General features: G+C 30.8%; 1 protein-coding gene across 1 annotated transcript; it reads left to right on the forward strand.

Annotated features, from left to right (window-relative positions):
* Positions 1-242: 242 nt before the first annotated feature.
* LOC129984366 (uncharacterized) lies at positions 243-9,833 on the forward strand. The gene is made up of 4 exons (XM_056094236.1): positions 243-291; positions 4,292-4,421; positions 7,373-7,582; positions 9,272-9,833. Exons 2-4 carry the CDS (start codon positions 4,295-4,297, stop codon positions 9,616-9,618), a joined length of 684 nt encoding a protein of 227 aa, XP_055950211.1. The 5' UTR covers positions 243-291; positions 4,292-4,294; the 3' UTR covers positions 9,619-9,833.
* Positions 9,834-20,392: the final 10,559 nt, after the last annotated feature.

Genomic DNA, 20,392 nt, shown 5'->3' on the forward strand with positions numbered 1-20,392 from the left:
GCTTTAAAAGTTTTTGAGGAACAATCCTGCAGGAAGTTAAAACACTTATCTCTACTTTCTGTGATAACACTGAACGTCTAGAGCGGATACCATGCTTTCGTCATATTTCCTGTCTACTTTGCTGCCAATATGTGCATTAGAGGAACATTGTTATTAGATGCTGTAGTTCATCCAGCGTTCGTTGCCTCATTTAAATTGCAGATTTATCGATAGTTCATTGCAGGTGAGGGCAGGTACGGAATACTTTTGATTTTTTCAAGGTGTTGCGGTCTACCCAGTGGTGCAGGTGTGGTGAGTTAAAAAATGGTCTACAATATTTATTACAACTTAATAATAAATGCGGAATATGCACTTACCTACATAACTACAAACATAATAATAATAGCCACAAATATAATAATATCAAATGATGCATTTAATATCAAACAATTCAAAATACACTAAAAAAATCATTTCCCTCTAAGGTTAGTCATAATAGTTAAAGTTAGTAGAAGACTTAGTCCGCACCCATTTTGAATATCTCGGTATATAATTATTAACTGCTAATTTTATACTGGATTCTAAGAGGTAATCTGGGAGATGGGAACGATATGCTGTCTTAATTATATTCATCGTTGGAAATGCAGATTCACATAGGTAAGTAGAGCCAATGACCAATGTTAAATGATGTGCAACTTTTTTAAAAAAAAATTAGGATATTTTACTTGGTCTATTAGATTCCAAATGTTATTCTTAGATTCTGATCTACGTGCTTTTAAAACTATCATTTTGAACGTCGTTTTCCTTAAGAGATAAAGAGAAAAAATATTGCATATTTTTAATTATTTCTTCCACATCAACATTGTCAAATGGGTAATACATAAATGTAACAATTAGCTTCTTTTAGTATGCGCGTCTTAGGTCTTAGTAAAGGCGGTTACCTTAAAATGTTTTAATGATCCACCAGTCGATCGCGATCGATTTAATGCCCACTCCTGCCTGGTCCCTTGAGTTGTGTGAAACTGCTTTTAATTCTAATCAATAGACCTAGTCAGCATTTATTAATTTTGGTTTTTTAAGAGATGTTATTTCCGATACTGAAAATTTGAAGACAAAAACTAGCAAGCGTAGTCGTGACTCCTAGTGGTTTATTTGTTCTCTCTCTCTGTGTATGTCTGTTCTCTCTCTCTCTCTCTCTCTCTCTCTCTATATATATATATATATATATATATATATATATATATATATATATATATATTTACACACACAATATAAAAACTTTTATTCAATTATATGTTTCAAAGTTATGGCAAAAGAAAGTAAAATAATTCTGTCTTGATTTTACCATCTTCAAGGGCCGTAGAAATCTTTTTAACAATTTAGTTAATCTTTCTATGTCCTAAATAACAGGTGTACCAAAAGCTTTTTTATTCTTTCAAGATGCATGAAATTCTATAAGGTTCAAATAAAAAAAATGAACATTCAATACTTTTACATGTAGAAAAATGACAAAAGAATGTTTTTAATTGCACTTTTTAAATTTCTTTTTTATAATGAATGAAAAATTTAAAGGTAATTTGAACCACTTTCAAGATCATTGAAAGTATTATAATATTTTAGATTCGATTAATCTATTTTCTATTATTTTTAAAATTCGCTCTTAATTATGCAACAGTGATACCATACAAACAAAAAAAATCATTTAATATCAGGAATAAATAAGAATTAAACAATGAAAAGTATTATTGTAAAGTATACTTAAAATATTTTTAAATTTTAATAAAACTGAAGAAAATAATTTTATAGAAATAAAACTTGTATCTCTAAACACTTGTTTTTAAATTGTAAAATGGTAGCGAAAATTTTATTCAAGTTATTCCGAGGTTCTTGGGGAAACAATGTTTAATTAAAATGTAGATAAAATTTTGGAAATACTTTTTTACTGAGCACCTATTATCCAAGAAGTAATAAAGAGCAAACTTCGATATTTCAGATCCAGTCTTTTTTTAACTATTTTTCATCATGCTAGTACATGATACAATTTACACATAGTATATCAGTTAGAAACAGTCTATAATACTAGTTTATAAACATTTATCATGTTAATGTATTTGAACAGGATCTTTTATAAAATCGTTAGAATTTTGTTTCTAAGTATTATATGTATGTATGTATTATTTGCATTTACAAATGTTTTATTTCTATTTTACATTTACAGATTCTATTTTCTCAAATATAGAATATGATATTTTAGAATATAGGATTCTCAAATATAGAATTTGCTTACAGAAAGCTTCATAAATTAAAATCAAATCCCTATTTCCTGTTCAAATTTGGTAAAATAATTTCTCGATATGTTCTGCAATTCCGGAACTAAATAAAAAGTTACCTGTTCATTTAGAATTATTTTACAGTTGTTTTAGTGCTTCACAATGTGACAAAAATTGAATATTTCATGCCATTTATCAGTCGAACACTAATATTTAAAGCATGGTATGAAACACAATTTATTTTTTAGTTCAGGAATCAGAAAATATATTCCTTATGCTATTTGCAAAATTTTAAACAAACTATTTAATAATCCTTTAAGCCAGAAGTTTTTTGCTTTATACTTCTTTTTAGAACTAATAGAAAAAACAAACTTTTTTTCCAATTAAAAAACAAACTTTTGGCATTTAACTGGTATTTTTGGTTTCATATATGTTTTTTCAACTTCTAATACTTAAATATTAAAAAAATATAATAATTTTTTTGAATATTTTTCAAAAAATTCTTTCCGAAGGTAGTCGCATAAAAATACAAATTCAGTTCAGTATAGTTTCTCTAAAAAGAGAATGAAAATTTTAGAATAATGATAAATTCTTATTTCAGTCAATATAGAAACTTCTGTTTTAAAGAAGTTTTATTTCACATTTTCTATGTAAGAAATAAAATCCATCTTTTTAATAAAAAAAATTATTAAGGCTCATGCTGAACTTATTTCTGTTAGTAGGCCCTTTCATTTATGTCAGTTTCCCTTATTTCATTTTGGATAATATATAAGATTAAAGGGTAGTTAATTTTTGTTTTAGTATTGAAGATTCTTTTGGATATGAATTTATATTTCAAGATAATTCAAAGTTCTGAACTCCAATTATAATAGAATTCTTTTACTCTTTACGTTTCAATTATACTATTATATCTTTTCATAAAATTTTATTATTATAGTGTTGACAATAAGAAGTGTAAAATGAATTAATAAAAAATTACTAATAACTTTTAAATAATAATAACTATTAAAATAAGTAATACATTTTTATATGCATTTCAACAACTGAAATAATTCTGTGAAATTAAAAATATTTCAGTGAGCACTCAGATTTATTGAAGGATTATCGACTGTTGTTTTTTCAAACCATATTGTATCGCTTTTCCATGATTGTTGTTTATTTTGCTTGGTTATTGTTATAACGCTTACTCCGAAATCAATGCAAGATTTGAATTTGTCACCATTCGTGCAGTAAAGTGTTGGCAACCCCATTAAAAAAACCCCATTTGACAGTTGTAGCTTAGCGTCAGTAAAAATGGAGCGTTACACGATTGAAAAACCTATTTTTATTGTTCAACAATATTTGAAAAATAATTAAAGTCTGGCTGCAACAGTAAACATTTGAGAATTGGTGCTCTAGATCGTATGAATTAACACTATTGGATTTCTTTTTATGGAGTTCTTTGAAGTCAAGGTCTATGCCAAAGAAACCCAGAAGCACGCGTGCATTGAAGGAGAAAATTCAATGCAGCATCAATGAAATTCAGCCATATTTATGCAAAATGGTATTGGGAAATTTCGACAAAAGAGTGCGTATATGCCAGCAAAACCGTAGAGGCCATTTGCTTTTTATATGTTATTCCATGCATAACCTTATCCTGTGTACTTTACGATTGAATAAAAACATAACAATTTAAAGAGAATAAACTGTCTTTTTTTATTTAATTCAAATCTTGTGTTGACATGTTGTTGTATCCTGTAACGCTCTATTTTTACTAACCCTAAATTATCAGCTATCAAACTGTTTCTTAATAGGGTTTCTAACACTTTGCTGCAGGAGTGAGGGCAAATTCAAATCTTGCTTTATTTATGGGACACCCTTTACTTAGTACTACTTGTTTTGAAACTACGTCTCTCGAAGAATACATTACAATCATAATTAAGACCATATAGTTATTTTCATCGTATACCTTTATGTAGAATTTCACTTAATGTGAGTCTGCGTTTGTCTTGAACTGTACTGAGAAATAATAATTATATTTTTCGGTGAATTTGTTTCAGAAGGCGATGGAAACCTCAGAATTAATAAGAATTTTAGCCGATCTAGCTAAATCTGAAGATTTGTATGTGGAGTCACCAAAGAATGATACAGCAGAAACTCCGTGCACAGGAAATTCATTAAAAGGAGGAGGAAGTAATTCTTATTTTATTTGTTAGAGACAATCGAAAATATATAAAACATTTCATTTGCTAATGAAAAGAAACTTTTTAATCATGGTAATATGTGTACTAATAGTAAAGATGAACATGTGTACACACACACACACACACACACACACACACGCACGCATATACAAGAGGTGTTCAAATGAAAAGGTACGAAACGACACCGTGGATATAAATGAAGACTTTATTCAAAGTTACATCATAGGCCTGAGAACAATGATCCCATTGATTACCAAACGGAAGGATTTTTTGTTCCCAGAATTCATGTGGCCGTGACGAGACCCAGTCCTTCACAGTTTCCTTGAGTTTGCCATCCGAGCTGAAGTGTTTCCCTTTCAGAATTTTTTTCAGGGGACCAAACACATGAAAATCGCAGGGCGACATGCCCGGATTGTAGGGCGGATGGTATGGTTGAGCAGCTCCCACTTGAACTTGGCCAGTTCCGCGTGTGGGACTCTGAAGACGTGTGGAAGCACGTTATCATGGAGCAGAACCACACCCTCCATGAGTAGCCCCGGTCTTTTGTTCTTGATAGACCTGCGTAGTCTTCGGAGTGTCTCACAGTACACATCGAATACATTAATGATTCTTCTGTTCTCCAGGAATTCAACAAGTAGCAATTTAACAAGTCAACTGGAGGGCGCTCTTTATAAGAGCATCTGCTCTCTCTTGCGCATGCTTCGATATACACCAGAGACTTCAATCGTATCTCTAGATGTCTCACTACGTTCTTCCATAACGGCATAGGCAAACATATATATTAACTGTTAGTCGTATGATTTTATTCCACCGTTGAAAGCTAAAGGAAAAGAATTCTGTTTGATATCTGTGCAGTTTACAAGACGTATAAAAAAGTGGTTGCAGTATCGGGAAAGTTAGAAGATGACCTGGAAATTTACGCATTTAATAGCGTTGTGATGTCATGGGACTGATCACCATTGGAAAGATTCATATGCATATAATATGGAGTAAGTTAGGCAATTAAAACAACATGGCTTTAGCGTCAAACAATCGTGGAATCATGAACATAAAGTTTTATCTAAACGATTTATCTGAAAACAAATATAAGCAACACTCCTGGCGAATCAGCTAATCGCCTGAGGAGACAAACTAGTGAATAATTTCACTCTTGGTGCCAGAGCAGAAAGGCCATGAAAAATCCTAGTTTCTGAAACTTAAATCCAGTTCTAAAAAGATTAACGCTTTATATCCCTGGTAGCACAGCCTGTTGCACATGATTGAGCAATAGCGCACGATATTATATGATATTAATCAATATTCCACAATATTATACAATATTGCGATTATTGAGCAATGCCTTATAATATTGTTCATTATTTGTCTGCTATTAGGGATGTGAATTGCGTGCAAATTTAAAGTAGATAGATTAGATTTTCTTACATAAACGCAATTTAGAATTCCAGAGAACCGAATATCAATTCGGAATGTTATTCAAAATCTTAAAGCAAAATTTTGGCAATTTTTGAAAAAAAAAATATTTTTTTTCCTCTTTTTTAAGAATAGATTATGTTGTTGACTAAGGATTCAATCCTTTTTCACCATTTTATCAAATAATTAATCACTTGATTTTCTACCATAGATGAAAGCTAAAAAAGAAAGCTGTGTTTAATACTTGCGTAGTTTACGAGACAAATCTAAAAGTAAAGTTAAAATATCGCGAAATTTAGAAGATAAATAAACCAGATATTTATATTTTTCAGAGCACTATGAAACTACTCTGGTATCACAACCTCTAATACAAAATTGTGAAATATTATATTATATAATAAAATATTCAACAATATTATACAGTGTTGCGAGTACTGTTTATTCTCATACAATAGTGTGCAGTATATTTGTGCTTAAGAGCCTGGTTGGTAGAGCATTGGCTTCGCGTCCCTTAGGTTGCGAGTTCAAACCCAGCCGGCCGAAGATTCCCCGCGTGCTTGGTGGCTCACACGCGTAGAAATCCGTCGTGGTCACAAAGTCCTCCATGTCGAGAATAATACCACTGGTGGTACTGGGTCAGGAGTGATCCTTCTCTGATTCGGGTCTAAATTACGATCCGTGGATGAGTAAAAGAAATGCCCGTAAAAAGGGTTGTGACGTGTGTGTAGCTAAGTCGTTCTCTTGGCCCTAGATGGCGCTACTATACTATTATAGAAACAAGAGGCACTCCCCCTCAGGCTTAAAACCGTCTGTCTTCGAACAGCGGGTTTGTCCATGGCAAGTGCCATAAGAAACAATATATGTGCTACTAGGTTATGGAACTGTTTCAAAGTTCATGTGCATGATGAACAGAACTTAACTAAGATAATTGGGCTTTAATGTCAGTGAATCTGGCGGAATCATGATGATGAAGTTATAAAAAATAATTGAAATAAAATAAAATATAACTAGTTATATATATGTTACGTAAATATTAGAAACTGGTGAATTATGTATAATTACTGATGATTATTCATAATCACTTTTATCGCAGTTTTCTAAAACAGTGATTATGAATAATCACGATAATTATACATAATTAATAAGTTGGATGATTTTATAAATTATTTTATTTATAAATTATGATATGATCACCTTGTGATTATGAATAATCATCGGTAATTATAATTTACCGAAACACACACACACATTATGAATAATCAATCACAATAATTATCCATAATCACTGAGTTGGGGGATTTTATAAATATTTATAATTCTTTGATAAACACTCAATAATTTATCACATAATATGTTCACATTATAATTATGAATAGTCATCGGTAATTATAATTTTTCGTTAATATTTAATCACATTCACCGTAACATACACACACACGCTCATCAGTTTTTTTTAACGACAAACTAAAAATACTTTTTCAATTCAATTATTTTTTTTATAAATGCTCACATATCTATCCTTATTTTTAGGGAGTATTGGAGATGATAATGAAGTTCCAAATTCAAACTATTCAAATGCAGTACTAGAAGCCAAGTCTAGACCAGTTTTAGAAACTCGCAAGGCACATGCTGAAGGGCTTATGTTATGGAGTGATGGAGAAGAAAATGAAGTTCCAAATTTATTCAAAACAGTACTAGAAGCCAAGTCTAGACCAGCTTTAGAAACTCGCAATGCAAATGGTAAATTACTTATGTTATTTTATTTTTTCAAACTGTTATCGTAGAACCGTTAATAAAATAAGTATCATCTATTGTCAAAGAAACACATAAATAACTTGGTGCACAAAACAAATGGAAGCTTATACAAGGAAATGCCCTGTAAAAGTGTTATAATGGTCATTTAATCAAGGCTGTAAAACAAGATCCATTTCTAGAGTTCGTGAACTAGAATTCTGTAGAATTTATATTCTTGAAATATTTTAAACTATTTAAATAGTAATGATATGATAAAAAGTCGCATTTAAAGTTTTTTTTGCATAGTTTTCAATATTTTTTATTATAAAAAATGCATTGTAGGAACAACATTTATTGCATGTTTTCGGTTCAATTACATTCAATATTGTAGAAAAATCGACAAAGCTAAAACTCTTCTAATTAAAAAAAATTATTTACTGTAGATAATATGTAATCAAATGCTGAATTTAGCCAGAAGCTTATATACATAAATCTTAGAAATATCTTATAAAAATTTGTAACGATTCCCAATAAGTATAACTTTTAGTTCAAATATTGTCGATACATTTTTATCACATTAATGAAAATATTTTATAAAATTTTGTAACGATTTCTAATAAGTATAACTTTTAGTTGAAACTTTATCGATACATTTTTATCACTGTCCTTATGTTTTTATCCTTAAAAATTGAACACAAAATGAATGCTTTTGTTTTAAATAAGATTACTCAAGTTTTGACCCTATACAACATTCAGTTGTCAAAAATAAATAACAATTTATTCATAATTTATCATCAACAATTTGAAGAAAACCCTTAAAGCTTATTTTCAACTGATTTAATAATTATTTTTATAAAGGGTGTTCCTAAATTAAGGCAAGATTTGAATGTATCACCATCTGTGCAGTAAAGTGTTAACAACTGTATTAAAAAACATTTGACAGCTGATAGTTCAGGGTTAGTAAAAATGGAGAGTTGCACAATAGAACAACATGTCAATGAAAAATTTGAATTAAATAAAAAAAAAAAACATAGTTTTTTCTTTAAATTGTTATATTTTATTGAATCGTAAAGAACACAGGATAGGGTTATTTATGGCGTAATACATGGGACAAATGGCTTCGACGGTTTTGTTAGTATATACGTACTCTTGTCGAAATTTCCCATGATAATTTTGCACACATGTGGTTGAATTTCATTGATGTTGCATTGAATTTCCTCCTTCAATGCACGCGTGGTTGTAGGCTTGTTGACTTAGATCTTTAACTTCAAATAATCCCATAAAAAGAAATTCAGTGGTGTTAAATCACATGATCTAGGGTGTCAGTCCTCAAATTTTCGAACTGTATTTTTGAAACATTGTTAAACAATTAAAACATTTTGTTCTTTCGTGTAACGCTCCATTTTACTAACGCCTAAACTATCAGCTGTCAAATAGTATTTTTTAATAGAGTTGCCAACACTTTACTGCACAAATGGCAACAAATTCAAATTTTGCTTTAATTTTGGGACACACTTTTATGAATGCAATATGACATATTAATGAAATTACAGAAGAATTGATTAAATCTTCAGACCATAAAATTCCTTTATTTATATAAGGACCGTATTGAGTATGAATGAGTATGAGATTATGAGTATTGAGTATGAGATTAGGTATGATTTTTTTATCCATTTGATCACAATTTTTTTAAAGCAACCTTTTGGGGAGCCGTGACGGGATTTGTTTGGAATGCTGTTTCGAGAGTTTTCCAATATGTGACTGGAAACTATGCAGTGACAGCGAAAGTCCAATTGATACCTGTCAGCGACTTGTTGAGAAGATTAGAAGAACCACACAGGAGAAGACTTACAGACAGAATGCGAATAATTATGAATGAACATTCTATCGTGGACCTGAATACTCTGGTCAGTAAAATACAAGAAGATTCTTCATTAGTTCGTCAAATAGTTCTTAAGTATTTAATAGAATATCTTACTGAAGAAATGTCTTTACCTGTTAGAATACCCATTAAGGAAAATTCTGAGGAAGATCGTGATTAATCTTCTAAAACGTTGGATATTTGTCCAAATTGGGATAAAAGATAGCAGCAGAAGTTTGTGATATTTTTCTCTTTTAATTCCTTGTATGTTTTTATTTTTATGTGTGCTTGTATTCTAACAATCCTTTGATGTTCAATTATGTAGTCTGTTCAAAGTTTCCTAAGAAAAAAAAATGCATGTAAAAAGAAGGTCAATAAATAAGTCATTCCAATAAACCGGATACCAAAATAAAAGTTAGAGAAAAGTAGCATTATTCACAAATATAGCGTGATGCAAAATGTAGTCCAGAAACTGCTAGGGGTAGTAGAAAAAACAAGAATATATCAGAATTTTATAAGAACGCATGATATCATCTAGATAAGTGGAAAGAAATTTTATCCAGATGAGGTAGAGGATGCAGATAAATTTAGTCAAATTGTGTAGTCGATTACTATTTTAAGATTTGTGATGATTTTTTAACTTGTCGATTATTTTTAATTTTCGAAAATTTCAAAACGGTTATCCTGAGGTATCTATTCACAATTATGCCCGCTCCACAGATATGGGCAATTGATTAGAGGACTGTTAGCAATAAGGCAGATAAATTCCGATTGCAGTATTCCTAAATAGTAGTTTCTGTATGAAAATTCCATGTTGCAGGAGTTGATTTAGATGTTTGTTATACACAGTGTTTCTCTACAGGAAGACTACCTGTTGCAGTGGTGCATATATATATATATATATATATATATATATATATACACACACAAAAGTATTAGAATCAAGTTAACAGGAAAAACAAAAAATCAAATAAAAATTAAACCAAAAAAATTATAAAAAATATTAAAAAAAAATGTGGCCTGAAGACTTTTTCAAGGGTCACCCTCAGGCAGGGATTCAAAGAAAGGGATTTTTTCTGTGAGGAAATACAGACATTGTCTAATAATGATTCCTCGTGACCCGAAAATCCCGTGAAATTATGCTCAAGAGATATACCATTTTAACAGAAAGGAAATATAAAACAACAAATTAGAAGAAATTAACCACAACAAAGTAAAAATACAATAACAAAAATAACAATAAAAACAAAAATAGCACTAAAATTAAAAATTAAAAACGAAAAGGCCAGTACATACCATCAACAGTCAAGGAAAATTTAAACTATCGATTGTAATTCACTGTTTTTAAAAAACTAACGGTAAATTATGTAAACAGATGTAGGCTCCCAGCGCCATCTATTGAGTGATCCAATATGCAAGGAAAGTTCTATTTTTATTTAAGCCAAAGGATTAATCCCAAACCATACCTTGTTTAATTAAAAAATTGACATTACAGTAATTTCTAGGAAATTAATTTTTAATTAAATTTTTAAGGAAGTTGTTTGATGCCTCAATATAAGAATTTTTATTATTGCAAACCCTTTTGATCCTGTTAATTTGTGAGAAAATTAGATTTTTGAAAATTTTAGAGTTTAGATTGTAATGGTAGTTACATAGTTTTGTTATTTTAAAGTTGAAATCATCCCTTTTATCGTATATACCAACTATTGTTTTATCATTAGCAATTTCGATTTTTAAATCCAAAAAGGTAGCCTCAAGTTGATTTTTATTGGATATATATATATATATATATATATATATATATATATATATATATATATATATATATATATATATATATATATATATATATATATATATATATATATATATATATATACTTATAATAAAGCTCAATGTGTGTGTGTGTGTGTGTGTTGGCGCTCTACAGGCCAGGTCATTTGACATACAGCTACCAAATTTGGTACATGTATACCTTAGAGGTCGGGAATGTGCACCTGAGGTCCCTTTTTTTGAAATTTTAATTAGAATTTTAATTATTAATTAAAAACTAACTTTCCCGCCAAAAAAATCTTCCATTTTCCCCACCGCCAAATGAGTAAGGCTTCCGTTGTTTTTTTCTCCCAACAGTAATGAGGCTAGGGTTAACATTTTTCGGAGGATTATTTCAAACGTTTCTGTTTATTTTCTTAATGTTTGATGCATTTAAAATTAAACATTGTTAATTAATCCATGTTTCAGATTCATTCTGAAGTACTTTTGAATTAAAATAACACAGAATAAAGGAAATTAAAAATGTATAATCTGCATAGCGTTACCCCAACTGGCGAAGAAAAATTCATGCATTTGCGTTACCGTAAGTGGCGAAGAAAATTCACGCATGCGCGTTGCGTTCTGATTGTTGCCATGGCAACCATTATCAACGGATGATTTAAATTATTTTTAGGTTAGTTGCATGCTTTTGTAATTAAATTATATTTATGTTATATATATTTTTTGTATATGCTTATAGTTTCAAGTACATCGTTTTTTAAGTAGTTTTTTTTAACCTGTTTTCGACCGATTCTTTTAAACGATTCTGTTTATTTTCTTGGTGTTTGATGCATTTAAAATTAAACATTGGTAATTAATCGATCTGTTCATGATGAATCTGAGAAAATTTTGTTGACAAATTCTTGAGATATTACATAAATTAAGAAAGATATTCTTTAGTGCCCATAAAGTTTAAACGCTCAGTGACTCTATTATTAGTAATCATATTATTAAAAAAAATGCTTTGCTTCAGTAAAAAATATTATTATATTAATTGCAGATTAATCATTTACACTTTAATTTAAAGCATAAATTCTACGAGGGGTAACAGAAAATTAGAGAGATACATATCACGTTACGACTGAAGGCCTTTATAATATTATGAGTGAATTATATGACTATCAAAATTCGAAGTTTTAAAATATTTCGCTGAAGAATCTATTAAAGTTGGAATTGCGTAAAATATTTAATGGTACGACCGGAGTAATTTTTAAAAATCGCCAACAACGGCCTTGCGAAATGTTCAAAAGCAAAGGAGCTGATGTTCAATTAAAGTGCATAATAAAGATTGCCAGCTTTGGCGCGTTATCAGAACTTGGCGAAGAAGGGGGTTAAACTCCGGTTCAACCTATTTAATTAATAAAATTTAAACGAACATTAAGATTGGCGAACCGGCTGGTCGCCAAAGGCGGCTAGTACTTATAATAAAGCTCAATGTGTGTGTGTGTGTATGTGTGTGTGTGTGTGTTGGCGCTCTACAGGCCAGGTCATTTGACATACAGCTATCAAATTTTGTACATGTATACCTTAGAGGTCGGGAATGTGCACCTGGGGAACCTTTTTTTGAAATTTTAATTAGAATTTTAATTATTAATTAAAAACTAACTTTCCCACCAAAAAAATCTTCCATTTTCCCCACCGCCAACTTTTCCGCCAAAAAAATCTTCCATTTCCCCCCCCCCCCCCGCCAAATGAGTAAGGCTTAAATTTTTTTTTCTCCCAACAGCAATGAGGCTAGGGTTAACATTTTTCGGCGGATTATTTCAAACGATTCTGTTCATTTTCTTAATGTTTTATGCATTTAAAATTAAACGTTGTTAATTAATCCATGTTTCAGATTCATTCTGAAGTACTTTTGAATTAAAATAACACAGAATAAAGGAAATTAAAAATGTATAATCTGCATAGCGTTACCCCAACTGGCGTAGAAAAATTCCCGCATTTGCGTTACCGGAGCTGGCGAAGAAATTTCACGCATGCGCATTCTGATTGTTGCCATGACAACCGTTATCAACGGATGATTTAATTTATTTTTAGGTTAGTTGCCTGCTTTTGTAGCTAAATTGTATCTATGTTAGTTATATATTTTTTGTATATGCTTATAGTTTTAAGTACATCGTTTTTTAAGTAGATTTTTTTAACCTGTTTTCAATTATTTAAATTATTTTTAGGTTAGTTGCATGCTTTTGCAATTAAATTGTATTTATGTTAGTTATATATTTTTTTGTATATGCTTATTGTTTTAAGTACATCGTTTTTTAAGTAGTTTTTGAAACCTGTTTTCGACTGATTATTTTAAACGATTCATTTTATTTTCTTAAAGTTTGATGCATATAAAATTAAACATTGGTAATTAATCGATCTGTTCATGATGAATCTGAGAAAATTTTGTTGACAAATTCTTGAGATATTACATAACTTAAGAAAGATATTCTTTAGTGCCCATAAAGTTTAAACGCTCAGTGACTCTATTATCAGTAATCATATTATTAAAAAAATGCTTTGTTTCAGTAAAAATATTATTATATTAATTGCAGTTTAGTCATTTCCATTTTAATTTTAAGCATAAATTCTACCGGAACTAACAGAAAATTAGAGAGATACATATTATGTTATGGCTGAAGGACTTTATATTATTATGAGTGAATTACATGACTATCAAAATTTGAAGTTTTAAACTATTTGATGAAGAAGCTATTAAAGTAGGAATTACATAAAATATTTATTTATTAAAATTTTAACGAGCATTAAGATTGGCGAACCGGCTGGTCGCCAAAGGCGGCTAGTATATATATATATTCCAATATGTGACTGGAAACTACGCAGTGACAGCGAAACAATCGTAGTGTCAGCGATTTGTTGAGAAGATTAGAAGAACCACACAGGAGAAGACTTGCAGACAGAATGCGAATAATTATGAATGAACATTCTATCAGGGACCTGAATACTTTGGTCAATAAAATACAAGAAGATTCTTCATTAGTTCGTCAAATAGTTCTTAAGTATTTGGTAGAATATCTTACTGAAGAAATGTCTTTACCTGTTAGAATACCCATTAAGGAACATTCTGAGGAAGATCGTGATTAGTCTTCTAAAACGTTGGATATTTGTCCAAACTGGGATAAAAAAGAGCAGCAGAAGTTTGTGATATTTTCCTCTTTTAATTCCTTGTATGTTTTTATTTTTATGTGTGCTTGTATTCTAACAATCCTTTGATATTCAATTATGTAGTCTGTTCAAAGTTTCTTAAGAAAAAAAATGCATGTAAAAAGAAGGTCAATAAATAAGTCATTCCAATAAGCTGGATACCAAAATAAATGTTAGAGAAAAGTAGCATTATTCACAAATATAGCGTGATACAAAATGTAGTCCAGAAACTGCTAGGGAAAGTAGAAAAACAAGAATATATGATAATTTTATAAGAACGCATGATATCATCTAGATAAGCTAAAAGAAATTTTATCGAGATGAGGTAGAAGATGCAGATAAATTTAGTCAAATTGTGTAATTGATTACTCTTTAATAATTTTGATAATTTTTTAACTTGACGATTATTTTTAACATTCGAAAATTTCAAAACGATTATCTTGAGCTCTCTATTCACAATTATGCCCGCTGCACAGATATGGACAATTGATTAGAGTACTGTTTGAGATTCCTAGAACATTTTAGAAATTTTAGCAATAAGACAGATAAATTCGGATTGCAGTATTCCTAAATAGTAGTTTCTGTATGACATTTCCATGTTGCAGGAGCTTATGTCTGCTTGTGTTGCTGAAATGAAAGCTGTATTTGATATAGATGTTTGTTACACACTTTTTTTCCCTACAGGAAGACTGTTGCAGTGGTATATATATATGCCTATGTTATCTTGAGAACAGGATAACTAGAATAATTTTGTTTGGATTTTAACTGGCTTGGAATATGTTGTTAGAAATGTAAAAATATAGGACGAGGGAGGTGGAAATCACTTGGGGATTGAAATTTCCGTTTCGTTATAACTTTCTTAATATTGAAGATAAAAAAATAAATCCTATTTGCAGAATTAGAGCCTCATTAAGATGGACATTTTTTGTATTTAAAGGTTTCGATAACTGTTATATCTTAGAAGTTAGGAGCTGAAAATTGATTTTCAACCCCTAATTTTGATTGCATCAGAAATTTAGGCTGGCAGAAAGTAAGATGTAAAAGAATCTACCTTTGTCTTCCAGACTGCCGAGAGGAATTTTTTAAAATCAATTTTCTAATGCAAAGGAAATAAAAATGTTCTAGTTTCTAATTATACTATTTTTCCATAAAATTGTCTGTTCCAATGATTTTTAGTTTGATGGATGCCTTTCGTCTGGAAAGATCGACAAATTAAGGGATTGTTTATTAATAGACAATGCCGAACAACATTGTAGTGTTATCTTGTACGACATTGAAAAAGATAAGCTGTGTTACAACATTCAAACTATCGGACAGCATCATGGAGATATGTACAACTAAGCTAATTGTTTGGGGTAGTTTGAGAATAAACATATGAATTTTTATTTTCTGGAAAAACTGCTAACTGGAGGAAAAAATAACATATTGTGTATTATGTAAATCCAGAATAAATTATCAAAAACAAAGCAAATATTGTTACGGAAATCATCCGGTGGATGCTTTATGAAAGATGTACATCTCATAGGATAGTAAAAAAAAAAGATGCTTTATCGCACAAAAAAACATAAACAGGAAGCAAAGAACAATAGAAGTGTGTAAAAAGCACGTCTCTGCTTCGCTTTTATAGACTTCAAACATGGAAAATAATTTTCTAGAAGGATCTTGGATATTGACTCCTGTTATTGCCATATTTCTTATATTTTTCAGAACTATCATTTCTGTGGTCGAAGTCGCTGAATTCTTCTTCATATCACCAAATGGTCGCCGATTTTGTCGCTATGATGAATGGCCATTGATCTGGGATCCATTCAGCATCCACTTAGAAGATCTGTAAATCTTTCCTTTCAGAAAGGGTATTAATTTGCAGGAAAGCAATATTAACGATATGGTACGCAATTAATAATTGAAAAGCCATATTTTTTGTTTTGCAGGGAAAGCACAAGTTCGTTAGTAGCACACAAGCATTGTACAATTTTTTATGATATATAACAATATTTGCAATATTGTATAATATAGTTTAATACTGAATAATATTATATAATATCGTACAAAATTGTGTTACCTGGTTAAGCATAAAAGAGCTCATATACGAATTCATAACGGTTCCCAAAACCAAAGAATGTAATAGAGATTGAATGACGTACTGACTAATAAAAATACACCACTCATATTTCTTGAGCTAATATTTTTATCCATATTATTCATTTTTACGTTATCATTTATACACCAACAGGATGACGAAATAGGAAAAACGATGATTTGATCATGCACTCCTATTTCCAAAATGCACAGTATTATATAATAATGTGAGATATTATATTATTCGATATTCCATAATATTATACAATATTTCGAATACTGTTTAATACTATGCAGTATTACACAATATGTGTGTGCTAGCTGCTCGGATTGCAAACCAATCAAGATTACTTCCTTTTCAACTGTATTATTTTCTTAATTTAAGTTCGTAATGTCATATTTATAAAGCTGCTTATATAGGCTAGCATTATGTGTAGATATTTCAATGTATATACCAGAGAAAAAAAATAGTAAAAATCAAGGTGTCATATTTATCGTTACAAAATTTTGAAAAATGATACTAACAACAGCATTTTTATATAATGTTTATTGATCGACGCATTAAAAGATCATAAATGACATTGGCTTAGAATTGTCGCTGTAAATGTAGTGTGTAACTTGAATCTCTCTTAATCAGAAGATGCTTCTGAATACGAACTAAAATATTTATATATAAACAGAAACAATTAATTTAAATTAAAATATTTTAACACCTAATTCATGTCTATTGATATTTAGGTCATAGACAGAATGATACACATGCACATGTTAGAAGCAATGATACACATGTTAGAAGCAATATGAAAAGGAACCAAAGTCCAAAGAGAGGAATTGCTTTTAGCAAGGGACAGAGAAAGCGTTTCTTTTTTTTTTTATCTTCAATTCAAATGCACATCGTTGGAACCTAACATGATTTCCCACAGGATATTCCAAATTAGACTGGCAAAATGACTGGTAGCTCAATTGGTAGAATGGCTTATGATATTTACTAGCTTAGTAGCAGGGGACATAGACTGGCAGAATGGTTGGTAATTCAACTGGAAGAATGGCTTATGACATATACTAGCATAATAGCAGGTGACGTAAACTGGCAAAAGTGATTGGTAACTGAAGTGGTAGAATGGCTTATGACATATGATAGCGTAATGGCAAGTGACGTAGATTGGCAGAATGGCTGATGACAAAAATTGAAGAATGACTGAAGAGTTTCAGGTTTTAATCGCCTGTTTAGAACTGCTACAATACCAGTAATAACACAATCACCAAATTATAACAGGCAAAAGGAATAAAGGAAAGTTCAAAAGAAACACATTTAAATCAGTTTCACAAATGTTAAATGTTTTTACTTTTTCATGTAATTATATTTACTGTTCAATATTTTGTAGAAAATAATACAAGGTGAGTCTAAAAAATTCGATTTGTGGATGAATATCTTAAAAGTAACGTGAGTGAGAAATGTAATCCGCATGCGCATGCGCAGGGAGCTACATATAGAGAGATACCATGTAGCAAGGAGCGTAAGAAATCGATGCAGATTGTTCTGCTACGAGCAGTCGAACGACATGTATGCGAAAACTCATGTCAAATTGAAATGGAGGAACGGATTAACATGAAGTTTTGTTACAAATTGAGAAAAAGGGTTACTGCTACACATCCAACGTGTTATCCCACAATTGTTCAGGACTGATAAGTGGAGTCTGTTGCATGGCAACGTCTACCCCCATACTTTGATCTGTGTGCGCAACTTCTTGGCTAAACGTCGTGTAACTGTTCTCGCACATCCCCCTAATTCACCTGATTTGGCACCTGCGGACTTCTTTTTGTTTCATCGTCTCAAGGGGATTCTGAATGGCTCTCGTTTTGCATACTTACTAGACATCCGATACATGTAACATCTGTGCTTCACTTTATTCCAAAAGAAGCCTTCGCTGACTCATCCTAACAGCTTTTTCAACGATTTTTGTCATCGTTGAAAAAGCTGTTAGGATGAGTCAGCGAATTGTAGTCAATGGATGTTACCTTGAAGGAGAAAAAAATATTTTGCTCCCATGATTTTTTTGTTTTATGTTTTTATTCACCGTACGTTTTAGATACACCTTGTAAATCAAAAACTAAGGCAAGATTTATATTTTGAAATTTGCGTCTAATACCATCATTCAAGTCAGATGCAGTTTGTTGAACCGTCTATTAATATACAGGGTTAGAAATAAATAAGTTACCCACTTCAGAGGGCTCTAAAATGCGTTCTATTGGTCCAAATAAGATAAAATTTGAACTACAGAGTATTCAGATGATGCGCTTTACATTTATTACTTTAAAAAATTAGTTCAAACATTCACCAATAGATGGCGCTGTAACACAAATGGCAATTATTTGCATATATTTAAAATGTGAAACATAATTTGCATTACAGCGAATGTCTATTACAATTTTTCTTAGGATAAAAAGAAGGCGGATTCTGCGCAAACCTTAGTTTCTTCCCTGTTCGTCATGCCTACGTTGTAAGAAAACGCGCTACTTGTGAAATTGTTCTACCAGAACCAACAAAACTCCGTTGCAACTCTAAAGAATTATTATTAAGCAGATACGGAGAGGTCCAATGTCTCCAGGTGAAATAAATTGTAAATAATGCAGAAATTTGAAAAAAAAAAAAAAAACTGGGCAATTTAATATTTTTTCTGGTGCAGGACGAAAAAAAAAAAAAAACTGGGCAATTTAATATTTTTTCTGGTGCAGGACGAAAAAACAACAACAACAACAACAAAAAAAAAACAAAAAAAAAAAACAAAAAAAAAAAAACATCCCGACTTCCAGCGTTGAAAATGTTGCGACCCTCACTGATTGAAGCCAGAAGTCCATCGCCGCATAATAATGTGAGTTTGACGGTTGTTTCCCGTGCTCTGGATATGCCGTATTCAACTGTGTGAAAAATCGTACGGCAGATATTTTGCATTTTTATCCATACAAAATCAAGTCTGTACACCTTTTGCAGGACGGGGACTTAGACAGACTTCAATTCCTTGCTCGAATGGTGGTTGACACAACTTGTCCATGGAACATTCTGTGGAATGATGAGGCTCACTTTTGCCTCAATGGGCAAGTTAACACTCAAAACTGTGGAATTTTGGCAGAGGAAAACCCTCCTGTTCTCGAAGAACAACCCTTGCATCCTGAAAATGTGAAAGTTTCAATAATCTGTAGTTCAATTTTTATCTTATTTGAACCAATAGAATGCATTTTATAACGCTCTGAAGTGGGTAACTTATTTCTTGCTAACCTTGTATATGTTGCAATTTCAGAGTTAGTTTTATTGCATAAAAGTTTATTGAAATTTGAATTTTTCAAAATAATGTAATTATAACTATTCTTTAACTTTAGCTTTTAACCTTAATTTTTTTTATCTATACCCCGAATTTTATTCTCATAGGCTCATTACTGAGAAGATCGTTTATCCGGAAATTTATTTTACCAGAAATTGGTATCAGAAATTCCAAATTCATTAGAAGTTTAAATGAATTTAACAAAAATCATTTCAAGAAGATTAGCAGTAGAGCCGATAACGCTATTAACTTTACTAAATATTAAAAAGTCCAAAATCGCTAAGTGATTCTTCCAATCCACAATAAATTATTTATCAAATAATCATGCTCAATGAAAAATAATATATAAAACATGAAACTCTATAACATGGGGACGACGACATGGTCTTAATGGTGACACCCTAAAATATGAGAGAGATCTTTCCAAAGCGTTTTCGCTTAGTTCTAATTTTGGGTTTTATCTTATGTCTAAGTAAGATTGTGGATCTAGAGCATGGAAGTGAAGTCCACTAGTGTCAGATTAGTATTTTTAGTGGCCCATCACATAAGTGTTTTGTGTTTCATAATAGTAATAATAATAAAAAACGAATATGCATT

The sequence above is a fragment of the Argiope bruennichi genome, chromosome 9 (genome assembly GCF_947563725.1).
Source record: "Argiope bruennichi chromosome 9, qqArgBrue1.1, whole genome shotgun sequence".
In the NCBI taxonomy this organism is placed as follows: Eukaryota; Metazoa; Arthropoda; class Arachnida; order Araneae; family Araneidae; genus Argiope; species Argiope bruennichi.